Genomic DNA, 19,220 nt, shown 5'->3' with positions numbered 1-19,220 from the left:
CATGGTGCCCACTCCTTCTCACACTGCCCTTTGTGAGCTGGTGTGGAATCCACAGAACCTCTGTGGTTCTTCCTGACTCCCTGTGAGCCAGGGGGCAGAACAATCTGATTTTAAGAGTTCTGACCCATTGTTCCAATGTTCTAAGGCTGAGGAGAGGGGACTGGTGTGTGTGTGCAGGATTGGGGATACATCTTAGAGAACGTCCTGGAAGTGGCAGGCTGAAGGGGGAGGCAGGCAGTGGTTGCAGGCTCCCGAGTAGCGAGGTTTGGAAGGTCAGAGCAGAATATGGAGTCAACTGTAGTGACTTTTCCCATGAAGACCAAATAAAATAACACTATTTGAAGGCACCTGCAAGCTCTGAAGCTATGGATAAATATTTGTCCTAAACCCATCACTACAACTGCACCTTCTCATCCAGGGGAACTTCTAGTCCTTCATTCAGCCTCAGCCTCCTACTCACACAACCTACCTTTACTCCTGTGAATGTACTCAGAGGCCTGGGTGATGGGAGGGGGAAAAGGCACAAGATTTGGGTCAGAAGGCCCTGCAGTCCCAACTTCCCCCCATGTGTGAAAGCACAACCGTGCCTGCCTCACTGGGGTCCACTGATCGTTCACACTGTTCACGTGAACTAATCGAGGATTATATTAGAAAGTGTAGTGGATGCTGCTCGGTGTTATTAGGGGCTCATTTGGGGCCATCTGTGGGTATCCCCCATCACTGCTGTGGGGCCAGGAGACCATTTTTTGGAGAATATAAAACATTATACCAGCAGCAGCCTGACTCTGATCAGCAGGAGCTAAGCTTTTCGCTTCAGTGTTAAGTAGGGGTTTATGAATAAATAAATATATAAAAGGAACGGGGTCAAGGAAAGGGGGAGAAGGGAGGCAGCTTCAAGAAGGAGCAAAAGAGAAGGAATTCTCGAACTTCAGTGAACATACAAATTACCCGAAGATCTTGTTAAAATGCAGAGTCTGGTCTAGATCTGAGGTGGGGCCCAGGAGCCTGCATTTCTAACAAGCTCCCAGGTGATGTGGATGCTCCTGATCTGTGAATCACACCTTGAGTGGCAAAGCACTGACCAAAGTGGTGGAGTGGGTAAGAGTGAGGCTCAGGGGCCAGACCTCCTGGGTCTGCCCCTTACTAGCTGTGGACCTGAACGTGGGCTATTAGTTCTGGCCCACATGGGCCATGGAATCTCGATGAGGCTTGGGCTGTGAGAAAATACACGTGAAGTATGTGTATGCTGCAGCCAGATGTCAGCATTATTACAAGGGGATGCCTTTCAGTACATGAAGTTGAAGGGACAGCACACTGAGTCTATCCAATTACAACGGGAACATAAAGAAGGATTTTAGATTTGTCTAAATCCCACCCTTTCACTCCACCTTCTTCAAACTTGGAAGAGAATTTATGGATCATATGCCCACAAGATAGAGCAGAGGCCGAATGAAGGAGAGAGAAAAAAGCAAATGTGGTTAAGTGGTAAATCCAGGTGAAGGATGTAGTAGTGGCTGCTGTGCTTTCTTACAATTTTTCTATGAGTTTCAAATTTTTCAAAATGAAATTGAGGAAGAAAAGTTAGGAGTCTCAAAACATCGCTACTGATTTGTTCTGAACTTAAAGGCTAGGAAATGTTAAGGGAAAATAAAAACTCAACCTGTTAGCTCAGCTGGTTGGAGCGCAGTGTTATAACACCACGGTCAAGGGTTCAGATCTCCATACCGGCCAGCCACCCAAAAAACCCCACAAAAATCTCTTACTGATGTCAGCAGGTTAGTTAGAAGCTGGTCTGGACCTTCAGTTTTTGCATTCTGAAGAACAGATCTGTGTAGCACCTTCACCCCGCACAGTGCCTGTCATATAGGATACAATGACAGTTGGCAGGAAATGGTATCACAAACCATAGCCTGAAGCAGTAACACAAACGAGGAACTTCAGGCCCAGAGAGGCATGATGGAAACAGCCTGCAGTAAATCCAGGATCCAGTCCAGATCCCAGGTCCTACTTCAGCTTTCTACCAATTAGAGCAGTTGTACCTTTACAAAGCACTATCACATGTCATTCATGGGATACACCCAGAAAGTACGGTAGCCTCAAAAAGTGAGGATGTCCTTGCCCCAGACCACACCCTGGCTTCACACAACCCCTTTTCAAAACACCACAGTGCGGGGAACAGTTCACTCTTTATTTATGTCAGGCCTTAGGTCACTTGGAGCTGGTATACTTAGTGACAGCCTTGGTGCCCTCGGACACAGCATGCTTGGCCAGCTCCCCAGGCAGCAGCAGACGCACGGCCGTCTGGACTTCCCGGGAAGTCAGTGTGGTTCGGCCCGAGTACTGGGCCAGCCGGGCAGCCTCACCAGCCAGCCGTTCAAACACATCGTTCACAAACGAGTTCATGATGCTCATGGCTTTGGCAGAGATGCCGATGTCCGGGTGTACCTGGAGAAGCAGCAGGACCGCTCTGTGACCTGGGGGCTCTGCCTGCATAAGCCTCAGCTCTGCGCTAGGGACTCTAAGGAGCCAGAGGTAGGAGGCAAGGCTTTGCCTGCCCCTTTCCAGAGGCCAACATACATGGAAATAGGGATTTGTGTTTTCTTTTTACTAATGTCCAAGTTTGAAAAAAAAAAGTTTCTCTAATGCAAGAGGTTAAGTTCCTTGTGAAGCATCTATATTTAGAACAAATGGGATCAGTTACATATGCATCTTGCTTTTTTCATTTAATTCACTTGCATAGTGTTCTGTGGTATGGCAGAGTCATAGTTCATATCACCTTTCCTCTCTCAATGGATATTTAGGTTGGTTTTTGTTTGTTTTGCTATTAGACTGTGCTATGGTAAATATATATATTTTAGCCTTACCTGAACATAATGAAGGTTAGTTATTCCTAGAGGTGAAGTTCCTAGAGGTGGAACTGCAGGGTCAAAGGGTTTGTGTGCTTAACTTAGTAGACAGTTACCAAGTTACTCTCCAGTGAGCACATCTATGTGACACAATCACAGCACCAGACTAGGCAGTAGGAGACCCGTGTTCTGCAGCTACACTGTGAACCACTATGACCTTGAATAAGGCACTTTCTTTTGGGTCTGTTTCTTCTTCCATCACACAAGCTTTTGAACTAGGTGACCCAATGACAGTCCTAAAATGCGAGTAGGAATACCTTGTTAGGTGTGAAGTGGGAGAGAGATGACTGCCTAACCTACATTGGAGCCAACAGTGCAGACAGAGCCAGAGCCAGGATCCTGAGGCCCAGCCGCCGCTCTTCCCACCACCTCTGGTAGCCCCCACCAGCAGGAAGTCTGCAGCTGGTACAAGGCTGGTTTAGCCTCAGTCCCCTCTGTTGTTATCATACCTGTTCTTGTTAGAAGTGAGCAGCAGTGCCACCCTGGGTGAAAGGTAATGGGCTACTCTCTCAGCAGCACTCTCCTCTGCAAGTCCAAGCCTGGTCTAGCCCTTCAGTCACAATTTTTTAGCCCCAAAGTTGGGCTAAGCTACAGGGTTCAGTAATACCTGCTCCCACATTCTTCAGGACACTAGAGTCTTGTCGTCTGGTGCTTCCCTTCTGGCCCATCCACGTCAGCACCAGCCCCACCCTGTGAGATCATTCCCAGACACCCAGTTGTCAATTCACCGAAACTGCTAATGGCACTCAGACTGGAGACAGGCTCTGTCTCTGGGACCTAATCTAATCTAAGTTAGGGAGGTTGGAGAGACCCCAGGGCGGGTAGTACAGCTACCCCTGCCTCCTCCAGCCCTGGCTCTGCTGAACAAGGCAGTGGCTTTGAGGTGAGGCCAGGTTGCTTTGGATCCTTCAGACAGACTGGTTGTTGGGTACCCATTGGTGCCCAAAGGTGTTTGTCAGTGTGCTGAGTCCCAGGAGTAGCTGCTTCTCATGCATGAATAAAGGGCACCTGCAGCCCATGTTAGGGGAGAGGGATTGCAAGAAGGATGCTGGGGACTTACTCAGAGCCAGGGAAGCCCAGACACTGCCACTATCAGGTCACGTGACTCAGTTACTCCATGGAGCCTTAATGGGCCTGTTTCCTCATCTACAAGGCACGTAAACCCTAAGCCCCTCAAGTACTGAGTGCCGCTGGTCTGGAAGGCCTTCCCCAGACTCCAGCCCACACTAATTTCTCCTCTTTTCAGTCATCACCAATACTCTGTTTGCACCACAATGTGTTCAGCACCTAATCACCTTCAGCCTAACAAAGTGTGTTCTTTCTTGTCCTTTAATTATATCCCACCTAATGTTTATATAATCATCTTGTCTGTCCAAAAGCCCTGTAAACTTCTGAATGGGGGTGGGGAGCATGCTTTAAGTGTTTCCTGCCTATCATGGTGCACAAGATTGGGTCCAACCACCTCAAGAGGGGCACGGCCTGCCAGCACTAAACCCAGGGTCCTGGCCTCCAGCCAGCACCCTTTCAAGGCACTTTGCCAGTAACCCCACATGCATGTGCTTGCTCCCCACACTCTCACCTGCTTCAGCACCTTGTAGATATACATCGAGTAGGTTTCCTTGCGCTGGCAACGCTTTTTAGACTTGTTCCCAGAACTGCGGCCTCTGTGGCCCCTGGATGGCGGCGGCTGCTGCTGCTGCTGCGGCCCACGCTCTGTGTTCATCCTCCTGCTCCTCGGAACAGCCCCTTCCCACCCCTTGGAGCCACTTTTTGAAGTCAGCTGCCCCTCCAGGTGTGGCTGGGGGTGAGCACCTGGGATAGAGGGGTGGGAGGGGAGGAGCTCAGCTCAACCCTACTCAGAAAATGCTCTGGGTTAACCTTTAGAGAGATTAATTGCTCCCTCCTTTTCTCCCAAGTAATTTCCTGCCTCCGAATTAAAACACATTCACCAAGGTCGGCCTGTGGCTCACGTGGGAGTGTGTGGTGCTGATAACACCAAGGCCACGGGTTCGGATCCCTATATAGGAATGGCCGGTTATCTCACTTGGGAGAGCGTGGTGCTGACAACACCAAGTCAAGGGTTAAGATCCCCTTACCGGTCGTCTTTAAAAAAAAAAAAGAAAGAAAGAAACACTTACCAGACTCCCTTCCTCACCCAACCATCTCCCAATGTATTTACATACTTAATTTCACACAACTCCAGACCACCCACCTGAAATCACTGAGCACCCGCAGTCCTCAGCATGGCTGAGTGCTGGGGGGTTCCAGGAGGACCACAGGGTCCCTCCCCAAGAGAGCCCAACAGTAGAGCTGAAGAGATAAGACTGGTCCATGTTAAACAATTAGAGAAGAGTAATAGGACTAAATTTAGGGTGTGGTACCCATAGTAAGGAGGGCCAGAGTAGCCAGAAGCTACTCTAAATGGGGACTGGAAGCTTGTCTTGTGGAATGAGTGCGACTGAACTGGGAAGAATGGGGAAGAAAAACATATAAAAAGCAGAGTGGAGTCAGTGGGTACACAGTAGAGGCTTGCACTGAAAGCTGAAGATGGAGCAAAAGGCTGGGCCTGGACGAGGTGCTGACATCAGGAAAGCACCCCAGGCTGGGAAGAGTCTGATGGGAGGGTGTTTAGGAAGCCAGCAGCAGAGAAACAATGGATGCTCTCCATGAAGCAGACGTGGGGTCCTTGCGGAAGTTAGCTGCAAAGGGAAAAGGCCATTGTGAAGTGGGCAGTTAATTGTCTCACTTAGCACCTATGTGTGAACAAATATTTCAGGTCCTTGAACGCTGTGATTAAAAAACCTTGGAGCAACATGAAAAGTACAGGCTTGGGGGAAAGGAAAACAGGATATTCCAAATGGGGCAGGGCTTGTAGGAAGCGTACCAGAGACAAGAATCACCCGCCAGTGTGAGAGCCAGCAGCTCCCACCTCATCAGGCTCACCTTTCCACCTGGTTTTCAACATCTGGCTACACTGTACTTTTAAGGTTTTATGAGGGCTAGCAGGGCATTTTTTAACCCAAAATAAGGCACTGCTAATCTTAGAAATACATACAAGTATTTATAAATTACATATTTTTATATAATGTAGATAAAAATAAATTCATATATCTTTTTATCCTCTATTTTTGGTGGCTGGCCAGTACAGGGGTCTGAACCCCTCACTTGGTGTTGTAACACTGTGCTCTGACCAATCGAGCTAACTGGCCAGCCTAAAATATTGTTATATGAGAGGAGTTGTATTTTGTTAAATTCGTAAGCATTCTTAAAATGATTAAGATTGGCTTTTTCTTTTTTTTTTTTTGTTGGACAAATAAGCTGACTAAACTACTTTCTGTCCTCCAGTTTCTGAAGACCTCTGGTCCCTTAGCACCTCAGATACAGCGCCCTGGAGATCCCAACAGACTTTACCTGGGGTTCTTAATTATACTCAGGGACTTCCTTGGCTGTAGTTCTCATCTCTCACTGTTCCCATTATCCCAGCAGCTCCCTCTCCGGATGCCATTCTCCCCTGAACCGAGGCTCTGGATACTTAGGATGGACTGCCTGAGCACCTCCGCTCCAGGGCGTGCTGGGGCGGGCGGGCGGAGCAGAGGACTCCTGGCAGTGTCAGCTGCTGCTTCTCAGGGGATGCTCTCATTCCCCCTGCAGGGGGCGGCTCTGAGACTTCACAGCCATCTGAGAAGACCTTAAGCATCTGTCAAACTAGAGCACCAATCCCACCTTTCTGGACAGCTACTCAGGAATAGCTACTCACTGCTATGTCCCTCCCTTTTGAATATTTGTCACCTACAATCTAAATCACACCTGAGCATCTGATTTATGTCCTTCCTATGTCTTGTTCTCTAGTCTTGTTTGCTTCCCACTAGATCATGAGCTCCTTGGGGGTTAAGACACCATCTGGGACTGCCCCCACCCCCACAGTCTTAGATGTACTGTAACAAGTACAGGAAAATTATGGCTGTATGTTTTTCCAGAGATGGCTGCTGAGGTTCCAGAGGTGGAGGGATGAATTCACACAGGTAAGGATGGCCACTGGTGTGCCTGGAGGTACAAAGGCTAGAAGTGCTATTCAAATTCAAAAGAACCAGACTGGCTGGAATTAGTGCTGATGAAAATTAAGGCTGTGGACAGGTAATACAATAAAATTTCCTGTATCTCATCAGGAAAAGTAGTTGACAACACAGACTCCTGACTATTCTGCATCTCTCCCATTCCACCAAACAGAATCAATAGGTCTGGAGATCAGGAATCTGCATTTTAAACAAGTGCCCAAGTTTTGTAGTGCAGCTGGCAGCAGGAGAGCCTCAGATCACACTGTGAAAACATGCTCTAGGACAGTAGTTCTCAAATTGCAGTCCCCAGAGCAGCCACATCAGCATCACCTGGGAACTGGTTAGAAATGTTAATGTTCTTGGTCTCATCCCAGACCTACTGAACCAGAAACTCTGAGGTGAGACCTAGTGATTTGTGATCTGATGAGTCCTCCAGGTGACTCTGATCCACAAAGTTTGTGAACCACGTGTATAAGAAAAGGCACAATTTCAAATCAGCAGAAGGGAGAAAGTTCTTCCAGCTCCTATGGACAAGTCTTCAGTCCCCATCTATTCCACTGCCTCTGGCCCCAGCTCTTGCTGAGGGGAAGTGCGTGTTGGCACTCTGCAGGGAGGAGGGGAAGGCCCCAGAGACCTGAGAAGGAAAGTAGGGACCATGGCTTCCTCTTTCTTTATTGGACACTTTGTAGATGTCACGCAGGTCTAAAAGTTACACTGTTAAATAATTATTTAAAAACTGACCAGGACTAAGGCCCTGATCCAGAGCTCCAAATCAGAAGCAAAAAGGAAGGGTGGTGGTGGGCTGGGGGTTATTCCTCCAACATCACCAAAACCCAGAAAACGAGGATCCTAAGCTCCTTCACAGGCCAAATCCAGCGCTTGGGCCCTTGGGCTAACCCTCAAGTGCCTCTGGCTGCATCACTCTCAGGGTAAAGTAGCCAGCGAGGGGTTGGAGGAAACAGCCAGCTGAATCCAGACATGGACAAATGTAACTGGAAGGACAGGAAATGGACAGGTACTGTCCAGCTGTAGATAACAGAGTGCAGCAGGTAGAGGGGCAGGGGAGAGGCTGGGGGAGCAGTATTGCAGCAATGCAGGAGTGTAGCCCCAGGGTCCTGTCCTGAGTGGCTGGCCAGGGTAGCAGCTGTCAGTCCCCAGATGGAGCTCCTGACCCAAGTCTGGGCAGAGGGCTCACACATTGTGGGTCCTCTTGGTGAGCTGGGGCTCCTCATCTACCAGCTTGGACTTGAGGTGCTCCTTGTAGGCCAGGATGTCTCCAGGCCACTTGGTGATTGTCTGCTTCTCACAGACCCAAATTTCCTGTGCAACCTAGAAAACAAATCCTAGACTTAATCCTGGCTAGTCACTTTCCCCACCCCTGTCCAGCAGACTGTTTGTTCTGAGGGGCTTCTAGGAAGAAAGCTCCACAATCTCCTCCGTTCCCCCTCTCAACCCCCAACCCCCAACCAGCTCACTGTTGCACCACCTCAAAATTCTTTGGGATGGTCTAACCCATGGGTACCATAACCAGGTTCTGGCAACTTCCAAGCCAGGAACTACAGTGTCACCCCTACTGTCAGTTCCCTTGCAGGGTCTCAATCTGTTTACAGGCTTCACACTCAGCTTCCTTTTCTCCACCCCCAACTTCTCCAAAGCTTCAGAGACATGACCAGCAGCTTCTTCCCCAATGATTGATGGAAGCCCTCAGTCTCATCCAAATCCTTCTTAGTAGAATGCTATTTTTGGACTGAAGCATCTTGGGACAGTAGTAAAAAAAGGACCCTGTTCTCTACCCAACTCTCTCCCCCATCTGGGCCAACAATGCCAAATTGGCTAACATCCCCAAATAGTTAAGGCTTTCTAAGTAGCCCCAAAGAGCTATAAGATCCTGTCCTCACCACTTGTCTAAACCCTGAGCCCGTTCCCTGAATTCAGTAAACATGCATTCTGCGCTGTCCCTCTGTGTGCCTCTAATGAGCTCCACCCCACCTTCTCCTAGATGCACTCTGCTGTGCCTCCCTCCCCACCTGGCCTCACCTGCTGAATGAGTCTGAAGTCATGGCTGACCAGCATCATCCCACCCTCAAACTCATTGATGGCATCTGCCAGTGCGTCAATGGTCTCAATGTCCAGATGATTGGTGGGCTCGTCCAGGAAGAGCATGTGGGGGTTCTGCCAGGCCAGCCAGGCCAGACACACTCGGCACTTCTGCCCGTCCGACAGGTTCCGGATTGGACTCACCTAAGTGGAACCATGACATACACAGCACGACTCATCTCTCTCCCCATCTCTCCCTGTTTTCTCCATTAGTATCACTGCCATTTTACAAAAAGTGAGGCTCAGAAAGACCCAAGATCACAAAGCAAGATAGTAGCATGGCCTCGCATCTCGAGGCCTGAGAGGGACACATCTGTAAACCTAAAGCCCTTGCCATTACTGAGCCCATACCTCTCAATCTCTTGGCACTTAAATCTCAACGAACCAGAGCAATCCATGGGGATCCTCAGTTCCAGATGTGAATTCAGGAATTTGTTTTCTAGACTGCAAGCCCCCTTGCCCTCAAGCACTATGGTGCAAGGGCATGTGAGAGACTGGTGCACTATCCTTGCCCTCCTGGATGATGAAACCCAAATGCTCCATGACGTAACAAACTGGAGTAAAGGAAAGGTACTGGGCTGTCTTAGGAGCTGGAATCTAATGGAAGAGACTCTGGGATCGCTTCCAAACCTGGGTTGCCAGGACCCAGTGTCCCCTGGCCCACCCAGCCATGGTCTTCTGGCTATCTGGGATTCTTCCCATGACCTCCTCTATTGACCTGTTGTTTCCCGGTGAGACCGTATCGCCCAATGATCTTCCTCATTTCTTCCTTCTCCTTGATCTCTGGGTAGCACTTCATCATGTACTCCAAAGGCGAGAGATCTAAGTCTAGCTGCTCCTGTAAATGCTGCAGGAAAAATGGAAGCCACCCAGGTGTGACTGGTATCGTGCTTCAAAGGAGCCCCACTGGGTAATTCTGCTTCTACCCAGGCACCTGTTTAGGATTCAAGGAGAAGCAGGTAGCAGCTGACTAGGCTGGAATTCCTGGGGGAGAGGGGTGGCTGGAACTGGCCAGATGTAGCCCCATCCCACACCCTGAGCAACGGCCCCAACTCAAGCCTGTACCTGATGGTAACGCCCTATCTTGACATGGGAGTGTTTCCGGATCATCCCATCTGTGGGTAGTAGCTAGGAAGAAAAGAGTAGTGAGTGAAACCATACGCACGAGAAAAAAGGAAACCCGGTAAGAAGCAGACACAGACCGAGGGGGCAAACACACGTGTTCACCCCAAACAAGACGCACACGACTTCCTATGCAAAACTTACATCACCAACTAACAGACAACTATTCTGCCACTCTAAAAATCTTTAGGAAGATATACTGAAACAGATTTCTCAAGACAGGCAAAGATACAATTTATTAAGTAGTTATGAAGTGTCTACTATAGAACGCACTATATGCATAACAAAGGACTTGGATGTAAGTACAACAAACATTTTCTGGACTAAAAACCTATCTCTAAATGCACAGATGTTCTTATAAGAGGGTACTTCTAAAGGCTCATGGAAAAATAGAATTAAAAGATATACAAATCTTTCCATGAACTTTTTGAAGATGCCTCATATTCTAAATGCTCTGATTGAAACAGAAAAATGCCTGAGACACATGCATGTATTCATACACACACACTCACACTTTCACACACAGACTAGAGAGACCAACCCCAAGCCTCAGCACTGCCCATCCATAACATTCCCTCTTTCTCCCACCTGCCCCCACCTGCTCCAGATGGCTCGCTTGCCACCAGGGTGCTTAGGCCCTCCAAGAGTAGTTACCCCTGCATAAGGTCCCTCTTCCTGACACAACGTAAGTAACTCCTCTGGGAAGGAGCTATGCCCACCTTGGCTCCTTACCTCTCCAGTTAGCAGCTTCAGAAGAGTTGATTTCCCAGCTCCATTGGGCCCTACCAGAGCTACTCGTGTGTCGAGGTCAATACCAAATTCTAGATTATTGTAGATGCAAGGCTGAGGTGGGGATAAGAGAGATGGACACAAGGTTAGAGCGCAGATCTACTCCAACTGTCAGATCAACACCGCTGAGTCCCAGTCACCAATGGAGGAGGTGGAGAGAGTGGAGGAGGGAAGCACTCTTACAGCAGACCGCAATCCACTGCCTCCACCCACCAACCCAGCAGAGCAGTTTTCCCTCCAGGTACTCAAAGAAGGGCCAGCGTGAGTCCTTGTGTGAGGCACTCTAGCTACCAAGCCTGAAAATCCCCTGCATCACATGGGTTAGCAGGTGTGTCCAGCACAGAAAGAGAGGCTCCCACCAGCCGACACTGCCCCTGTAACATGCACCCCAACCTCCCAACCAAACACAGGTGCTCACACACATGCCCTGACTTAACTTACCCCATCTTTTGTATACTTGAAGCTCACATTTTGCACCATAATGACGGGTGGGGGGATCTTGCCACACGGTGGGAAATAAAATGACAGTGTCTAGAAAGAGAAGAGGGTATTTATCAAGTTGGTTCCTTTCTTATCCACCTCACCTTAGGCCACCAATCCCCCCCAATCAGACCCCACCTTGTCGCTCACGACCCTTTCTGTCAGTCCTGATGCCATCATTTTCTGTAGTGTCTTCTCCTTGCTCTGGGCCTGCCGTGCCAATTTGGCACTGCCATGACCAAATCTAGCAATGTAGTTCTGAAAGAGACCAGAAAGGGAGCTTGGAGTGTGTGCAGGCACCAAGCAACTCATCTCCAACCCAGGATGGAAAGTGATGGATGACTTAACTTTTTCCTGACTGCCTGCAGCACCTCCAACCTCCCGAAATGCCCTCATCCACTTCCCCTGCTTGATCCAGATGGGACATCATGGGCCTGGCCCTGCAGTCTCCCTACCTTCATGTGCGCAATCTGATCTTGCTCCCAGTGAAACCTCTTCATTTGGTTCTCCTCCAGCTCCAGCCGGGTCTTCACATACTGATCATAATTACCCTGCAGGGAAATGCGCCGGGCAAGTCGGGCAGCTTTAACCTGGGTTTCGGTCGTGGGTTCTCAATCAGAGTTTAGGGGGATGAGGGATGGCACTGACTCAGCCCTGGTTCTAAGACTGTGCAGTAAGAAAAGAGGAAGTGCATTACAGCGGCATGTCCTAACCTAGAATTTGAGGTCCTTTCAATTCTGTGGCTCCTGCTCAGCCCAGCCAGTGACAGGCTCCAGATCAAGTCTTTAGCTTAGAAAGGCACCCATGGCCTTGGGACAACCATGGTCATACAGACCTCATGAAGCTCAGAGCCTTCCAGCACCACCACCTACCATTCCCCATCCCTAAAGGCTGAAGCCCCATGCAGACTTCACTAGCTGTCCCCAGGAGGGAAAACAGATCGATCAGATTTAAGGCCTGACAAACCCTGCACAATTGAACTGCCATGGTTTCTATCTGCAAAAAAAATGGCCTCTAGCTAAATTTCCATCAACAAGAGCCTAACAAGTAAGTTGCAGGAAATCCACATACTGAAAGACTATGCAGTCACTGAAAAGAATAAGATTGATTTATACATACTCGTATGGAAAGCAGTCCAAGATATATTAAATTTAAAAAGCAAACTACAGAAGAGAATGATTATTAAGGTTACAACTGTATAAAGAGAAAAGGACATATGTATATATGAAATTTTCTACAAATGCTCAGAAATACAAAGGAAATATCTGGAAGACCCTGTAAGAAACTATTAATATTCCTATGGTGAGTATAACTATGAATGAAGAGTACTTCTACTTTTCATTTGTTATACATTTTTTGAAATATAAAAAATGAAAAGGCAAGGCACAACAGTGGACCATTCAGCTCCTGACCCCTATTCTTCTGTGGTCACGGAAGGAGGGGTAAATGTGGTGACAGTCCCGAAGCAGAGTTCAGGAGCTATTCAAGAAGGCTGAGGGGAGCAGGGCCTGCCTGGGAACCATGAAAAGTCAACTGTTTTGCCATAAGGCGAACATACACTATACGCACAGGCTGCCCACCCATGGCCTATGGCCTGAAAGCAATGACTTTGGGACTAAAATAAAATAGGCTGCAGGACTCCTTTGTCTACATCTTTTTATAGCAACAGGTAGAAAAGAGCTGCTAAGTCTGCTTTTTTTTTAAAGGAAAATGTTAGAGATTACCACAGAAAAAGTTGAGAGACCCACTCACCGTATAATACTTTAGTTTCTTGTTGTGCATGTGAATGATGTTGGTACAGACACCATTCAGAAAATCCTGGGAATGGGAGACAAGGACCAGGATGCGCTTAAAACTGCAAAGCCAAAGAGAACCAATCAGGCAGGTGCTCAAAAATGGGAGACAGCTGACAACAGGTGAGCTGAGAGTCAGGCCCAGAAAACCTTCACCCTTTCCCATCCTTACACCTAAGCACCCCTTATATGTACTGTCCAATTCCCGGCTGTCAGCAAGCACCTAAGCTACCACTACACAGTCAATCTGTGCAGGGTATTTTGAAGCCTTTCAAAGTATGATGAGACAGCCTGAGTTTCCTCAATCTTCTGTTCTAATTTTCAACAGAATGGAGTGGAGATGACAGTAACAGTGATGGTAAAAAGAAAAATGTATGGACACAAATATATCCATAAATATACCCAAAACTGGGAGCGAAGAACTGGAACAGATGCACTAAAAACCACAATACTTTTCTTTTTGAAAGAAGGTACTAAATCACTGTACCAATAGAAGCCTTTTTTTTAAGTTGGTACGACTTTATTCAGTTCTTTAGTCACAAAACGACCATGGCCATATTGGCTATTTTTCCCTTTGTCACTACATCATGATCTTAGATGGGAGACTCCCTTTATATGATGTGTATAAAAACAGTTAAGACAAAAAATTGTCTATAATAAAGATGTATTTCAAATATGGGAAAAACCAAAAGGTCTAAGAAAAAAGAATCATCCATTTCAGACTAAACAAAAACAAAAAGGCCAGCGCTAAAGGTGCTTATCACTTTTCAGTCTGGCCTTCACTTTGGCCTTACTTCACTTTTTGACTGCTCTAATATCAGGGCAGCCTGGGGGGCATCCACTTTCTTTGGACTCTGCTTGACTCCCCCTTCGAGACCTGCCCACTCCCATCTCCCACCCACTCCCCTTACGTTTTCAGTTCTTCTTCCAACCACACACAAGCATCTAGGTCCAGGTGGTTGGTGGGCTCATCCAGGAGCAACATGAAGGGCCGAATAAAGAGGGCTCTGAAGGACAAGAAAGGAGACAGAAGCCCCTCAGGATAAGGTTACATGGGAGAGGACCAACTTGCCTGCTACATGCAATTCTGGTCAGGCCTGGCTTGAGTCCTGAAATCAATTCTAGGTTCTACACCCTAGGGGAAAGGGGAGAATGAAGAGAAAAAACAGAGATGAAGAGCAGAGGTTAAAGAGTAGAAAAGAGGGCTCAGGAGCACAGAACTGTATTCTGGAGATAAGGCTGTAAAAGTCCTTATGAGTCTGCGAGCCTTGTACATTGAGGTTGATGACCATGAAGAAGACAAAAGGACACAGAGGAAATAAATTACTACAGCAAAAAGTATTCAGGTTAGAACTATCTGGTGGGGTTGCCAGACTCTAGCAAGGAATCCAAAGAATGTTCTTCTCTTAAACTAGAACTTCAAGATGAGAGGAGCAAGGGGATAGGATCTAAGGCCCTAGTTCCCAAATCTGCAGTTTCCACACCATGGGAACTCGTCAGAAGTAAGATCTCTGGGCACTAAACTCCAGCATTCTGACTGCATAGATCTTAAGAAGAGGATGGGAAACCTATGTTTTAAAGAGCTTCCTAGGTGATCCAGAGGTAGCTAATCCTTGTTAACACATGAAACCACTGCTCTCATGTTCTAAGGCACACACAGGCACTTTCTAGAGCAGTGGATCAAGCCTCAATAATTCACTTGACAGAGGATGGTGGGGTAAGGAATTACTTATTTTTCTAGAGACTCGGGATCACTGAAGGAATGCTAGTCTACAAAAATTTGCTGTGGGTCAGGCCACAAGAGGATAAGACCAGATATCATAATAGCTATCTAATATTTTATCTTTATAACATGAACTAGCAGGACTGAAGCATAAAAAACAGTGGGAGGGGAGTCAGGAAAGAAAGAAACAGATCTAACTCCACCACTTTACCCTGAGGGATAGGGAGCGATGGGGTAGTGAAGGATGGAGGGACTCACCTGGCAAGGGCAACCCTCATCCTCCAGCCCCCACTGAAGTCTTTTAGCTTCTTGCGCTGCATAGCAGGTGTGAAACCCAGTCCGTGCAAGATCCGTGAGGCCCTCATCTCCGCCTTGTCGGCATCCAACTCCTCCAGGCGCTCATAGAGCTCCATGAGCTTCTCACACTCCGCTGTGGGCAGTGCGTGGCCGTGAGGCTCCCTGGGCTTTCCTGGGAGGAAGCCCACCCCCGCCCCTGGGTCTGGAGCCCTACCGTCCTCGTGAGCCAGCCTCTCAGCTTCTCTCTCCAGCATGGCTCGCTCTGTGTCGACCTCCATCACACACTGCAAGGGTGTCTTGTCACTAGGGGGCATCTCACGAGTCAGATGGTAGATGTCAATGTGCTCAGGGATGGGCACTTCACGTTTCCCGATAGCAGAGAGCAGCATGGACTTTCCTGAGAGAAGACACTTGGTACAATGAATTCCCCTGTCGTTCCTCCACCTGTTCCTCCACTCCAGCCAAACCAGGACCTCATCAATTCTTTTCGTACCTTCCTTCCCTTTATTCATTTAAATCCAGTTACCCCCTACCCTTCCAACTTTCCTCCAATTCTTGTCCCAACCCTCCTCTGTAAAGTCTTTTTCATTTACAATAGCCTCGCACACTGCTGCCACCCACCCCCACCAAGTTCTCCAGCACCTACTGTCTGGAACTACTCGTGTACTACTTACCATATACTACTCTGTATTGCTGCTTCCTTTTCCCTTGTCTCCCACCCATATTGTAAACACCTTGCTTTGTACACAGCTGGTGCTAAATAAATACTTGCTGAGTGACAGATGAGCCAAGGAGCGATACCTCCCACCTCGCCTTCCAAGGGCCTCACCAATTCCATTTAAGCCAATGAGGCCATAACGACGGCCTGAGTTTAATTCCAGTTTGGTGTCACTGAGCAGTTCTTGACCATGAAAGGTGAGTGAGAGGTTGATAATGTGGACATCAGTACTGTTGGGGTGAGAGGCCAGAACGCCAGTGACAGCTCGAGCAGCAGCTTTCTTCATCTCAAAGTCCTCTAGCTCCTTGGTCAGCAAATCCACTTCTGGGAACAGAAAAGCAGTTTGGGAAGAGGGCTGCAAGACAGACTTAGCTCTCACACAAAGAGGCAAGTCCTGAAGGACTTGGGCTCAGAACAGGCTGAGCACACTCGGATGTTTTACAAGCTTTAAAACAGAGTGCACACTAACACAGATCTGCCCTAACACTCTGCTTCCTTGGACACCTTTTACTCTGCAACCTGTCCTTTTAATTCTAACCTCTCTTGTCCTTATCTTGTCCTCTAGTGCCCTTGTCCACCCCCATCATTCATAATTTCCTGTCCTTCGCTATTCTGGCCAGGAATAAAACTTCCCCATGGTCTGACTTTATTACACCATCTTTCTCCCAGAATTCTTATTCTACCACCCAACTTTCTCCTCTCCATCATTTTCAACTCCTCTTTTTCTGACTTCCTGTCATGATTTGCATACTAATTCTCCTTTCCTCTTCAAACATTTACTAAGTGTGTCTTCTGCAAGGCAGGTCATAAAAAAAAGTGTGACACAAGACATGGTCCGGGCACTCAAATATCAATCAAGTTAGATGAAGAAACAGAAGATACAACGTAAAAGTAACACTATAAAATAGCACAGGGGATATGGTGAATGGAAATATTATGAGATCGGGTTTGACTGGGAAAGGCTTTGCTATCCTGAACTGGGCCTTGAAAGAATCATCGTATGTAGTTAGCATAAACACTGTAGAACTTAGTGTGTAAAAAGAAATGTGACTATTCAAAGGACAATGAATAGTATGGATGGAGCACAGGGCCTGTTTAGGGAGTTTTCAAGAGGCAGGGAAGAAGGATGGGATTAGACTGCCAAGGGCCTGGAATATTCTTTATCACATGCTACCATGTCTCCTCATCCAGACTGTAAGTTATTGGAGGGCAGACTTTTTATAGCACCTCAGTGTGTAGCACCATGTCTAGCACTTGAGAAGTGCTCAATAAACATTTACAAAAATATAAACAACAGAAAGGCAGCTCTTTCCCCAGAAAAAGCCGTAAAACAATTTATAAGTTACTCTCTTGTTGGTAAAATCACTGCCCCTATGAGGACAAGGCTATAATATGGCAAATAACCTGACACACTGGCAACCATGTGTAGAAACGGTAATGAGAAAGGGGCAGAGAACTGACCTCCTTCCCACTAGACAGGGCAGCAAGACAGCTCAACAATTCCCATATTTGCTTGCCGCTGTGTATCTGAGAACCTGTGTTCAGTTTCCTTGTTTAATAACAGGGTGGCACAAACTCCAGCTGCTGGTTTGGTTTACTGTGGAAACCAAGATTCTGACTCTGATTGGGACATTTATTAAGTCTTAACAACTCTCCCAAGGAACCCAGCCCTCCCTCAATTCACCTGTGGTGTCTCTGCCATTGGCCTCCTCATTTTTCTCCTCTGCCACCTGTGGTTCTGTAACAGCATCTCCGTTTTCTTCATGTCCCTTTCTGGGCCGCTGTCGAGCTTTGGCAGCTTCCTTCTTTTTAGCTGCCTTCTTCTTGGCCAGGTCAGAGGGCATGATGATAACCACAGGGGTATGTTACTGTTTTTTTCAGGGAGCCTGAAGGAAGGCAAACAAATACCCCCAAACTCTAAACTTACTGGTAAGGCTGCCTGGGCCCCGCTCTATCCCTGTCAGGAATTTTCAAATCAAGCCTCTGATGTCCTGCTCTGTCCCTGCTTGGTCTCTGCCAACTGTCAGGGTCTCTCAAACCAATTCTGACTCTCAGCTGCTCTTCTAATCTTAGCATCTCTTTCCTCACGCTTTGTCCACCAATCCCCACGGACTGCCTCACTTTGGAAACGCTCCTTCTTCCAGGGCTTCCAGTCAAGAACCAGGTTCTGCCCTTCGGCAGAGGTTCCCGTCTCCGGTTTCCCCACAACTTGGCGCTCCCCACTCCAACCGGCCGCCTCACTCTCCCGGCTGCCGCCTCACTCTCCCGGCTTCCGCCTCGCATCCGAATCGGGCCTTCTCTCCGCCGCCCCCTCCACACACCCAGCTGTGCGGCCCAGCTTTTTCCCGGGACGAGTGCGGTGAGCCCCCGGTGAGTCCCCTCAGTCTCCACGCTCGCCACCCCCCGAACCTCCCCCACACCCACCCGTCAGCTTCTCTTCCTCGGCGCTTTCTTCTCCCTCGCAGCCCCCTCCATCCCGACCCCGTCCCTCCTTCCTATTCTCGTCCTCCCTCTCCTTCTCCGGCCGGCACCCTCCCTCGCAGCGCCCCTTCCCCCAACTCACTGGGCCTCTCCACTCGGCCTCTGTCGCAACAGAGCTGCTCCTTGGGCTCCTCCGCGTGCGGCCGGCTCACTAGCCAATCAACGGCCTCGGGCGGCTCTCGGCGCGCCGTCGCGCAGATTCCTGGGAGGTGGAGTTCTCGAGTTGCGGCGGCCCAGGGGGAGGACCCGCCTCTAGAACTACTAGGTATCCCAGGGGCCTCGCGGGCCTGCGTGACGCCATCAGGATGCGCGAGGCTCGGGGAGGGGGCAGGATGAGAGTCCAAGAGCTCTCTGCCAGCAGGTCCGCATCAGGCGCTGGGAACTACAAATCCCAGATTGCTGTTCGGACAAGCGGGCTGGGCCTTCCAGGCTTTACTCCACCCCTCGAAAATCTATTGAGCTATGTGGAGTTAGAGAGTTTTGAGGTCGCGCAACCCGCTTAGCCAGCAGGGCATGAGACTACACTTCCCAGCATACATCACACGGGAATGGGTCGAAACAATGGGGGGGGGGGGCGAGGTGGAAGAGGAAGAGTGAGGCGGCTGGGCAGCGAGGACCCGGACAGCTGGGCAGCAAAGATGATGCGAACGGAATCCCACCACGAAAGAAAGGCGCCCTCGTTTCGTGAAAGCGTAATTTTCATCAAACGTTGTTCCTGAGCCTTGGCCGCTTAGCCTACCCGGTCCAGAACTGTTAGGT

The 19,220-nt window shown here is 48.6% G+C and overlaps 2 protein-coding genes across 3 annotated transcripts; both read right to left on the bottom strand.

Moving 5' to 3' along the window:
• Positions 1-2,174: 2,174 nt before the first annotated feature.
• Positions 2,175-4,629, bottom strand: LOC103610633 (late histone H2B.L4-like). The gene is made up of 2 exons (XM_008594756.1): positions 4,486-4,629; positions 2,175-2,445 (listed from the first exon to the last, which is right to left on the bottom strand). Exons 1-2 carry the CDS (start codon positions 4,627-4,629, stop codon positions 2,209-2,211), a joined length of 381 nt encoding a protein of 126 aa, XP_008592978.1. The 3' UTR covers positions 2,175-2,208.
• A 2,979-nt stretch (positions 4,630-7,608) lies between these two features.
• On the bottom strand, positions 7,609-18,760 carry LOC103610629 (ATP-binding cassette sub-family F member 2). 2 transcript variants are annotated; one of them, XM_008594749.1, is made up of 15 exons: positions 18,544-18,760; positions 17,665-17,866; positions 16,092-16,304; positions 15,477-15,659; positions 15,224-15,395; positions 14,154-14,249; positions 13,202-13,304; positions 11,905-12,000; positions 11,588-11,707; positions 11,411-11,500; positions 10,913-11,023; positions 10,124-10,186; positions 9,777-9,905; positions 8,999-9,202; positions 7,609-8,290 (listed from the first exon to the last, which is right to left on the bottom strand). In XM_008594749.1, exons 2-15 carry the CDS (start codon positions 17,822-17,824, stop codon positions 8,153-8,155), a joined length of 1,878 nt encoding a protein of 625 aa, XP_008592971.1. In that variant the 5' UTR covers positions 17,825-17,866; positions 18,544-18,760; the 3' UTR covers positions 7,609-8,152. The 2 variants fall into 2 exon arrangements, with proteins under 2 accessions (XP_008592971.1, XP_008592972.1); XM_008594750.1 differs by lacking the exon at positions 18,544-18,760 and adding an exon at positions 18,405-18,487.
• Between the last annotated feature and the right edge of the window lie 460 nt (positions 18,761-19,220).

The sequence above is a fragment of the Galeopterus variegatus genome, unplaced genomic scaffold (genome assembly GCF_000696425.1).
Source record: "Galeopterus variegatus unplaced genomic scaffold, G_variegatus-3.0.2 Scaffold11441, whole genome shotgun sequence".
Lineage (NCBI taxonomy): Eukaryota > Metazoa > Chordata > Mammalia > Dermoptera > Cynocephalidae > Galeopterus > Galeopterus variegatus.
Note: the sequence above shows the minus strand (reverse complement) of the source record. Positions and strands in the feature narration are given on the sequence as shown.

Coding starts and splice junctions, on each gene's coding strand:
- LOC103610629 (XM_008594749.1), bottom strand. CDS start 17,824: ATGCCCTCTGACCTGGCCAAGAAGAAGGCAGCTAAAAAGAAGGAAGCT. Junction 15,396..15,476: donor GAGGCTGGCTCACGAGGACG/GTAGGGCTCCAG, acceptor CACTGCCCACAG/CGGAGTGTGAGAAGCTCATG. Junction 10,187..10,912: donor TGAAGCTGCTAACTGGAGAG/GTAAGGAGCCAA, acceptor TTTTCTTCCTAG/CTACTACCCACAGATGGGAT.
- LOC103610633 (XM_008594756.1), bottom strand. CDS start 4,629: ATGAACACAGAGCGTGGGCCGCAGCAGCAGCAGCAGCCGCCGCCATCC. Junction 2,446..4,485: donor TCTACAAGGTGCTGAAGCAG/GTGAGAGTGTGG, acceptor CTGCTTCTCCAG/GTACACCCGGACATCGGCAT.